Source organism: Melospiza georgiana, chromosome Z, assembly GCF_028018845.1.
Source record: "Melospiza georgiana isolate bMelGeo1 chromosome Z, bMelGeo1.pri, whole genome shotgun sequence".
Classification (NCBI taxonomy): domain Eukaryota; kingdom Metazoa; phylum Chordata; class Aves; order Passeriformes; family Passerellidae; genus Melospiza; species Melospiza georgiana.
The window spans coordinates 4,760,012-4,770,546 of record NC_080465.1 but is presented as its reverse complement, the minus strand read 5'-3'; the positions used below and the strand labels follow the sequence as shown (position 1 = coordinate 4,770,546).

Genomic DNA, 10,535 nt, shown 5'->3' with positions numbered 1-10,535 from the left:
CTAGGAAATTTTGAGTTTAACTGCCATGAAGTCAGCCTGACATAAGTATCCCCTTCTGCAGAAAGACAGCCTGTATACAAAGAAAATGCCACGGGAAATCCCACACCTGCAGATGGAAGAGGTTACAAGGTGCAGGGGAAAGGGTCTCTTTTACCAACACAGCTGGCTCAACTTTAAAGTTTATTTGTGGCAGCTCTCCTCCTGTATTACCTAAGGAGCACCAGGGCAAACACAGGTTAATAACCCATCAAAGGCATGCATCAACCACTCAAACACTGAACTGCAAACTACTGAACTCACCATGAGCCAGCAGCGTGCACTCAGAGCCCAGAAAGCCAAATGAATCCTGGCCTGCATCCAAAGCAGCGTGGGCAGCAGGTCAAAGGAGGCAATTCTGCCTCTCTCCTCCTCCTGTGAGACCCTCACCTGCAGTGCTGCATCCAGCTCTTGGGCCTCAGTGTTAGAAGGACGTGGAAATGCTGGAGCAAGCCCAGAGGAGGCCACCAAGTTCATCGGGAGAACCTTCCCTGTGAAGTCAGGTTGAGAAAGTTGGGGCTGTTCATCCTGGAGAAGTTTCCAGTATCTGAAGGAGCCTGCAGGGAAGCCAGAGAGGGACACTGTTGGGAACTGTAGTGATAGGACAAGGAGGGATAGGTACAAACTGAAAGGGGGGAGATTTGGGGAATCTCCTCTTTTTAGGGGAATTGCCCCTATTTATTCCAAATTTATGTTGGATATAGGGAAGACATTCCTTACTGTGAGGATGGTCAGACACTGGAACAGGTTACCTGGGGAAGTTGTGGATGCCTCAACACTTGGTGATGTTCAGTGACAGGTTGGATAAAGCAACCTGGAGTGATCTGGCTTAGTGGGAGGTGTCCCTGCCCATGGCACAGGGGTTGGGAGTAGATGGTCTTTAATATTCTACAAAACCAGAGCTGGTAGAACTGAGGTGCTATAAACCAGCAAGTGTGTATTAATAAACTTGTGTAACAACTTACAAGTGGTGTGTCTTGTGCCACTCATTTCCAGAAGGACATTGAGAAGCTGGAGTGTGTCCAGGGAAGGGAACGGAGCTGGGAAGGGCATGGAGCCCCAGGAGAGGCTGAGGGAGCCGGGAAGGGGCTGGGAAGGACAGGAGCAGAGGGAACGGACTCAGGCTGGGGCAGAGGGGGGGTTAATTTGGATATTAGGAAGAATTTTTTCACAGAAATGGTGAAAAGCATTGGAACAGGCTGTCCAGGGGGGTGGCCGAGTCACCATCCTTGGAGGGATTTGAAAGATGTGTGGATGTGGCTCCTGGGGACATGTTTTAGTGCTGCGTTAATGGTTGGACTCACTGATCTCAAAGGTCTTTTCCAACCTAAATGATTCCATGATTCCCTGGAATTTCTCATGAATTCCTAAAAACTCCTGAACCTAGTGACTTCTAGTTGCTGAGTCCTTGATACCCCAGGAATTGCAATTAAATATAAAGAAGTTAGCAAGACAAGGATTTCTCCCAGCTGCTGTGTGCACTGAAAGATGCAGTTTGGAAGATTTGTATTTCAGCAACATAATTCACCTTCTCAGTCTGGGCAAGCCTTTAACATTCCCGCCACACTACCACAGAAATTCCACATTCTGAGGAGAAGAAAAGCCTCAGGAAGCTTCTCACCAGAGGCCTCAGGCTGGGGCAGAGGGGGGTTAATTTGGATATTAGGAAGAATATTTTCACAGAAATGGTGAAAAGCATTGGAACAGGCTGCCCGGGGAGGTGATGGAGTAATCTCCCCTGGCCGGTCTAGGGGAGATTTAGCTGGATATGAGGAAAAATTTCTTCACAGAAAGCGTGACTGGGCATTGAACGGGATGCCCAGGGAGACTGCAGAGTCACTGCCCCGGAGGTGCTCAAGCAACGACTGGACGCGTCACTCAGCGCCACGGCCGGGCTGACACGCTACTGTCCGCTCACAGGCCGGACTGGCAGACCTTTTCCGCCCGCAATCGCTCCGTTCCTTCTCTCTCTGTTTATATATAAATATATATTTTTGTATTTCTGCCTCTCTGCCCGCGCCCCTCCGCCCGCTCTCCCCGCCCTCAGGCGCGCCCGCGCCTGCGCCGTGCGGGGCGCCTGAGGCTGCGCATGCGCGTCCCGCCCTCCCGCCGAGCCCGGCGCCGCCTCCCTCCTCCTCCTCCCTTTCCCGGCCTCTTCCCCGCCACCTCTTCCCGGGGAAGGGACGAGGGCGGCCGGAGCGCGGCACGTACCCGCCGCCATGCAGATCACGCTGAAGACGCTGCAGCAGCAAACCTTCCGCATCGACATCGACCCCGAGGAGACGGTGCGGCCATTCCCGGGCTCCCTCCCCGCCCCCGCCATTTCCCTCCCCCACACCGCCCTCTCCCCCCGCCCCAGCCACCATTCCCGGGACGCGGCCGTGGGCAGGGATGCGGGGATCTGTGCCCTCGGGAAAAGAGAGGGACGGGCTCCTCCTGTGGAGGTGTCTGGAGATTCAGTGAGGGGTCAGGGCCGCGGGGGTGGTGCGGTGTCCGCCCGGGATGATTTTGGGGGATTTAGGGCCGCGGGGAGCGGGGTGAGCTCAGGCGGGGGTGATGAGGGATCCCCTTTCCCTCGGGATGCTGGTGGGTAGGAGTGACTTCCCATCTTCGAAGGAAAGGGGCTGCCGTGGCCAAACCTCCGGCGGAAGGACTTTTTTCCCCCCTTGTTTTTGAGGAGAACGCCCCGGAGGTGGGAGGGGGAATAGCTCGGGAGATGGAAGAGGGGAATAGCTCTGAGGTGGAAAAGGGAATAGCCCCGTAGGTGGAATGGGGAATAGCTCAGGAGGTGAAAAGGGGAAACAGCCCGGGAGGTGGGAGGGGGAATAAATATCTCACGTAGTTCTGGGGAGGAGAGGAGCTCTGTAGGAAAGGAAAGTTTTTCCTTTCGGGAAGCGGGGTGCCGTGGGTTAGCAGCCAGTGGGGCGCAGGTCTGTAATGGGAGCACTGGGAGAGGGGATATTGCGGGAGCATCCCTCTCCCGGGTGGGGCTGGGGGGGGTCCAGCAGAAGGAAAACGTGGTGGTCCTTCCCATCCTTCCATGGGGAGGCTGGGAGGGTTGTGGGGCTTTTCTGCCATGGCAGGGGCGTGATTCTGGGGTCTGCTGCCCGGTGCATCGCTGTGTGCCCCGGCAGGTGTGTGGAGCTGCGAGGGTTTATTTATGGTTTGGCCTCACGGGGCGAGCTGCAGTGATTAATCAGTCTGCACTTGGAGGGGAGGGAGTGCAGCAGAGACTCTGCTGACCTCGGTCCTGGGGTGTGTGTGATGGGGTTCACAGCAACCTCCTTCCCCCTTCCCGGCGCCTCTGGATGCTGTGAGCGAGGAGGAGACACGTTTTGCTTCCAGGTGAATGTTTTCTTCTGGCACACAGGAACCTGCTGGAAAATCCTCAGGGAAATGCAGTAGGAAGGGCCCTAAGTGAGTTGGCAGGGTTGGAAGTTGCCTTGTCACTTGCCTGGTTGTTTTGGTAGCCAAGTCCAGACACTCTCGTGGCCTTGGTTTGAAAGATCTGGGGAGGCTGGCAGCTTTCCTTTCCAGCCACCTTTCCTGTGACAGGTGGGCAGTGAAGCTCTAGAAACCATGGGGCATTGTATCTGCCTTTATAAAGGCTGCTGGTTCACTCTCTTCCATCTTAAGAAAAATAAAGGATGACAGCTCAAAGTTGGACTAAGACCTCATTTGGGTTACCATTGTGACTAAAGGGACATGGCAAATGCCGTAGGAGAAGCAGGGGTCAGAAACCTTCAAATATTTATAACATAAGTCTTTGCTGTTACTGAGAAAACTCTTCTTTTTTTATTTTTCTTTCTTTTTTTCCCCCTCTTGCTCTCTGCATTGACTAAGGTCCTGGGAAGTAAATTCAAGGAGAGGACTGAAGGAATGTTGCCAGTCAAAGCCCTCACCAGTTTATGAGACAACAGAATGCAATGACTGGAAGTTGGATTGTGGGAAAAATGAGACTGCACCCTCTGTTTATAAATGTAGCTGCTACAGTAGCTCAAAATAAAAATGCTCCTCATGAGCATAATTTCAGGATTTGGCCAGGAATGGGTGGTAAGACAGAGGAAATCTGGTAGAATTTGGGGGGAGCTTTGTTTTAAAAAGAGCAGGATAGAGACTTGATCTTATTATTAGTTGTAGAAGTGAAAAATGTGTTTAAATTTCCGTGGCACACTTTTTAGAAAATTACTAAGAAATTACTTTTGGAAATACTAAAAATCATAGAATTAGTAAAGAGAAGTACAGCTTTGAGCCTTCAGTTACAAACTGAGTCTTAAAATCAGAAAACACTTTGAAATGTGCTATGTTGAGCAAGTGCCTCACAAGTGTGTGCTTTGAAGTTCTCAGTCAGATTTTTTTTTGGAATACACAGATTTTAGCTGAAAGTTTGCTGCTTTCTTAGATTAATTTCCTGAGACCTTGAAACGTGTTTCGTGGAGTTTGGGAAACGTTACTTTTAGTCTTTGGACCATGTGTGTGTTTCTCAGAGGTAGGCTTGTTTACTTGGATTTCTGCCCTGCGCTGTGACAAGGCCAAAATTCATGTGGTTGCGATAGGCACGGGGAACCTGTTGCCCCCAAGCTGGGCTCTGGTTCTGTAAAATTGCTTTTGTGTTCCTTTTTGTGTTCCCTTACTCTCAATACCCAGTTAATCTGGAGAGACTTGATGTTGCTGTGCAAGGCAGCAAGGTTTAATGCTTGTAACTGAGAGCTGTCGTTGATAGGAATATTTCAACCAACCTCCAGTAATAATTTGAAGCAACATACTTCCCAATAACTAATTAGCCTTGCTAATTAGCTCTGTGCACAAGCAAATGGTCTTTTTTTTTTTTTTTCCCTATTAAATCACACAGTTGGATTTTAAACTTGCCTTCAACAGAGTGACTAGTTTTGGTTTGGCTGTGTTTTAAAACATCGGCCAACTGAGTGTTTTGGGTGAGTGAAAACTCTACTTGAAGCTATTGCCTTGCTTGACAAAGATACTCTCAGGTACCCTGACTGACTAAAGAAGATGAAAATATTTAGCCTCAGGCCCTGTTATTGGGGAAGGCCTCTTATCAAATTAAATTTTTGCAAACCTGGCTGTTTTTTCTTTAAGTTTTATGGCGGGCCCATCAAGCTCAGCACAGGGGTGGATTTACCCGTTGTGGCCTCTCTGGTGTTCCAAGTGGGGCTTGAGGATTTAGATTTAACCAAGTAAATGAAAGCATGTATCCATCTGCACAAGCTGCTGCTTCTTTTTGTTGGCTCTCTGTGAGAAAGTAAACACGTTAGACATTGTGTTAGGGGCAAATAATAAGCGCTGTCTGACTCTGGTGCAGACCTGTGTGGCCGCATCTCTTGTGTGAGGTGACTCTGTAGGCTTTTAAATGTGGCACTTCTCTTGTGGCTATCGCTGTGTAGACACGAAGCAGGGTTTTAAAAATCTCCAACAAACATTCTCAACTTGGAAAGCGAAACACCAGGCAAAAGTTGAGTCTGTCCCGTTTTGTTTTCAGCTCCCCCCCCCCCGCGCTGTTAACCTAAAAACCTGATTGTCAGAACGCAGAGAAGTGCAAGGAATATTCAGGATGTCAGCAGTGCTTTGGCTGCAGTCTGTGTGTCACATAATCTGGGCTTTCGCGTTTCGCTGCTCCGCCACAGCCCCTGCGCACCCGGGCAGAGCCAGCTTGTTTAACACCGTGTCAGCAGAACCCTCAGCTGTGCGAGTCTGGCTTTCTGCCGTGTTCTGGTGTGTCCTTAGTGTGTGTGTGTGCGCTTTGTGCGGAGGTTTCGGGATGCTGGCGTTACTGTGTCAGAAGAATCAACTTTGTAGCAGGTCTGGAAAAAAAATCAGGAACTGCTGTTGAATGAAATGGTGAAAGCTGACTCCTGGGCTTGTGAATGAGTGTGAAAATACCCTTAAAAACCTCCTTCCTACATGTGTTTCAGTTCTTCCTAAAGCAGTTGTGGGTAAGGGGGTTGTTTTAGTATTTCTCTGGGAGTTTTATCATTTTATGGTTAGAGCAAAAGTGCTCAGTTCAAAATCCAGAAGTACCCTTCTAGGTTAAAGATGTTTTTCAGGCCTTGGTATTTTTTTTTAATTACTCTTTGGGTTGTACAGTAGATCTCTTTCTCCTCTTCTGGAGGATTGTTTTGTTGTTCTTGCCTCCCTTTAGGATTTTATTATTGTGGATGTGTGTGCTTGCACAGGCAGAGGAGGTGTGAATTTGAAGGGCTTGTACTTGCTGCTTGTGGTTTGATACATGACTCTGCAAAATTGTAACTTCAGCGATCACTAGAATAAAAATAGATCAATTTTCCACCCATTGTTTTCATTTTTCTTCACAGCCTGTAGCATTTGGAATTTTGGTCTGCTAAAATTTATATTTGTTTAATTAACTGTCTAGGGGCTTTTTGCTACTGCTCTTCTTTGGTGGATAGTCCTTTTCTTTTTCCTGATTAGAGTTAGGATTTTCAAGCAAGGAGGTTGTTCTGATTCTTGGCTGAAGAAGGCTAGGCTTTCACAAGTTCGGGAATATTTTCCTGAAATTCTAGTGAGTGTTTTAAATATCATTTCCAAAGAACTTAAGGCTGGATGACACGTTTTTTTTGTTTTTTTTTTTTTAATTTAATAAAGGAAAGGATAGGATAGCATAAATTACTTCATACAACTAAAATTATTTTATTCATATTGGAATATGTTTTTACATGTTGCCCATTTTTAAAATGCTGTGGCTCTGTCCATAATTTTTCAACTAATTTATTGAGAATTTTCTTTGCTGACAGCTAAATAGGTAAGAACAGTTAGCTTTGTACTTTTAATGATTTGGCAGTATTATGTACTGTATTTATCAAAATCTAAACTTCCCAAGGTGGCCAGTACACTGAATATATATAGAGATTGTACACACTTAAAGATGGTTCTGTACACATATTTAAGGTCTGTTTTGCAGTTATGACTGGAAAGCATGTCCTTGATATGGATAACAGCAGGCTGGAAGGTGTTCCCTTTGAAAGTTGGTGAAAAAGGGGAGTACATTTTAATTAAAAATAATTAATATGAGCAGATGATCCTGCCGCTGTCTGGACTCCCATTGCTGCTCTTGTGTGTGAATGTGAGTATTTACTGACAAACCTTTTGAAAGCATTTTCTTTGAATTCCTGGAACACAGAAAAGGTTATCTGTAGGTGTGAGGTAGGGGGGTGTAAATTTACAGCACTGAGGGGTAGGGCTGGCAGTGTTTTCTCCCACCAGGGTTTGTGCCTTTGGTCAAGGTTCCCGTGGGTGGAGTGGGCTCAGTGAAACAAACCGCTCTTTATTTCTCAGGCCGCGGGGATGTGCAGCATGTCCTGCCTAGAGCCCGTGAGGATGGCTGTCCTCTGCGTGCTGCCCTGCAGGGAGCACCAAAGGAGAGGGAAAGGAGAGGGAAGGGCTCGCCGTGGCTGTGAGCACACACAGAGCTGTCTGCACACCCACTCTGGTTCTCCCTCTCCTTGTCTTTCCCTGTGTTTTTTGTGTCAGAGGCATGCAGTGTTGGAAAAGGGTTTTTTTTTAAAGTGTCTTTTTAGCATTGGTTGAAATGTCTTGCCAGTTTTCTTCATACTCAACTGTGTCACTTTTATACCTGTAAATCACTTTGTGGGGAATATGCCCAGTGTAAAAACTGTCTGCCCAAATCTACAGGAGGATTTTTTTGTGCTAATTAACAAGACCATTGCAAGAGTCACCACTCACTAAAACAAACCTTTGTGGCTTCAGAGGCAGGACTGTCCATCTTGCTGGTTTTCTTCAAGCTGCAGATAGCTGAAAGCTCTGCTTTAGGTTGACATTGGTGTTCCTCTGTTAGTACAAAGCTGCTTTTAGTCACCTTTTTGCATCAGAGAACTGGCCCCGGTGTCTCCTCTTTCAGACAGGGCATACATCAATTTTGAAATGCAGGGAAGAAGTGTGTGGAGGCCTGGAGGCCAGCTTTGAGATCAGAAATTATTTCTCTTGATCTCTGGTCAGTGCACAATGATTACTTAAAAATTTCACTTGTGTGTAGATGAGATGCATTTTATAGAGGAAAGTAGAAAGGTAGAGGTAATTGCAGAGAAAGTAAATGTCGGGGCTGAATTTAGATTTTTACCTTGACAATTCCAGATTATTTTTCTTCAGAGGATGCTGCTTCTTTCTTTGTATGCAAAATTCAGCAGCAGTAAATACAGCAAGTAAATAGAGGAGCTTGTGAATGCTTTATCCCGTCTGTTTTTAAGTGCTGGAGTAATTCTAGATGCCTTGTTTATTGGAGTACAACTGTTTTGTTTTTTTTCCCAGGCACTTACTAAGCTCAGAAGCCTGCCTGGATTCACAAGGCTCTTCCTCTCCTGTGGTTCTTCCCAATTACTGTATCTGTTATGCCTTTGAGGCCTGAAGTAGGGCAGTGATCTGTTCATGTAACCACCATTATTATTGCCTTCTGACTAAATATGACTGTCCTGTTTAGAAAGAAAATATAAGAGAACACTGTAAATGGAGTTTTGTGCCAGAAAAATCTGCTTTTATGATTTGTAGAAAGAAGTAGCTGGAACCAAATAGATTCTTACCAGTAAAAGAACTGTAAAGCATTGACTTATGAGCTTAGTAATTTCTTATCCTCTGCATGTTTTCAGTAGTAGGCACAGTATTTGTCATTAATCAGTTGCTGATCATGGAGTTTGATTAAGGGTAGTAAAACCTGTTGCACTGGTCATTTTGTTGCTTCATTAGCAGGTTTATTGTCTGATACAGCTGCATTGTCCTCGCCTGACTTTGAGCAGTAGCTGTGTAGCAGTACAACACGTGGTAAATATATTTACAATGGCAGTAGGAGGAGAAAACTCAGGAATATTAAGCCTAAATTCTAAACAATTTTTCAGAGTATGATGCCCTCCCCCAGGGAGGAGGAAAAGAGCAAAGCCAGTTGGAGTAAAATCTTTTGTGCTTGTCTAACTATGACTTTTCTCAAAGTCTGGGAGAAACACGTTAGCTTACTACAGAAAAAGATGAAGAGTGGTACAGAATTATAATGTAAATTTAAAAAAAACCTTCTGGGCAGCATTTATCCTCCAAGAGAAGCAGTTCAGCAGAGCTAGGTTGGTAGTGAGGGTCTTTGAGAGTTGGTCTTGGGATCCATCTCTTCAGAGTCCTTTAATTCATTTGATAAGATTCTAATTACAAATCAACAGAAGCATGATGTCATTGAAAAATACAAGGCTTAATATTAGTACCTGTCTGCCTAATTGAGGGTCAGACTTTGGTAAACAGCTCTCAAATGAGCAGCATGGATTAATTGGATTTGGGTTCATTAACAGGTGAAGCCCTGAAGATCATCGATCCTGAAACAACCAGGGAGAGTAATGATGCTCTTCTGCTTTAAGTGTGCTGGCCAGCTGTTCCCAAGGGCAATGAATTTCTGCCTTTGGAAAGAGGTGCCTGGAGCCTGTGGGAAACTGTGACTCTGACATGAAAGAAAACTAAAGAGACCTGCTTGGTTTAGCTCAAAGTTTTGGTGAAATTATGTACATGTTTTACCCTGGCAAGCACCGGTGGATGTGGGAAGAGTACTCATGCTTGAATGATAACATCAGCACAGGAACAAATCAGTATTAATAGTCTGTGAATTAACTTGGGGTGGAATCTAGGAAAAGGCTTCCAATATCAGAGTAAACTTTGTAGCAGCCTTGCGGTAGAGGTAGCAAAGAACCTTGTCTGTGGGTGCATCAGATTCCTGATGGAGATCGTGGTGTGGAAGATGAGTTTGTGGCTTGATGTCAGAAGAGATCCTTTACAGCTTTGTGTTCAGTTTCTCCCAGCATCTCAAGAAGTTCAGCAATTTGTCTTGCCTGTGTAATTATACATTAAAATCGATGAAAGTACACCTTTTCATTGGGATTTATGAAATGAGTCTCTGAATAAACTGATGATTCTTGCCTCTTCTGTGTTAGCATTTATATATATGAGGTGGGAGAAATGAAAATTGGTGTGTGAGAGGGAAAGGGAGGAGGGTGTGTGATCAATGGGAACTGCTTGCCTGGATGGAACCCAGCGTGCCCTGCTCGCTTAGCTGGCAAAAAGTGACTGCAAAGAGCAACTGGGAAACTCAGCATTGGTGATTTCATGAAACCCATTTTTAGATGCCTGTCTGGGATGCAGTTGATGACTGGTATTTCTTTGGAAGACCTCAGTTTTTCAGTTAGGAGTCAGTCAGCTCTAGCTCTTTATTAAACAGAGACTGCATGGCATAATACATTCTCGAGGACATTGCATTTAGTTTCTGAGTAGTAGGGAGAGTTTCATATCTGAGTTCATAGGGGACAGAAGAAAGTCATCTTGGCTTGTTAGTGTGCTGTTTCTGAATCTTTAGGGTAAAGTGTTTGTAGATGAATTGATGCTCATTCCTAAAGTTATTGCCATAAAGTACAGGCTCTGTTTATTGTGCTGTGAAATTTTATAAGGGTAGAGGGAAAATGGGATTTGGTGAGGTCTGAAATACATTT

At 45.8% G+C, this 10,535-nt stretch overlaps 1 protein-coding gene across 1 annotated transcript in view; it reads left to right on the top strand.

Moving 5' to 3' along the window:
• Positions 1–2,148: 2,148 nt before the first annotated feature.
• Positions 2,149–10,535, top strand: part of RAD23B (RAD23 homolog B, nucleotide excision repair protein) — a 35,785-nt gene continuing 27,398 nt past the window's right edge. Inside the window, exon 1 of the mRNA XM_058043737.1 lies at positions 2,149–2,321. Coding sequence (XP_057899720.1) covers positions 2,256–2,321 — 66 coding nt within the window. The 5' untranslated portion in view covers positions 2,149–2,255. The remainder of the gene's footprint in view (positions 2,322–10,535) is intronic.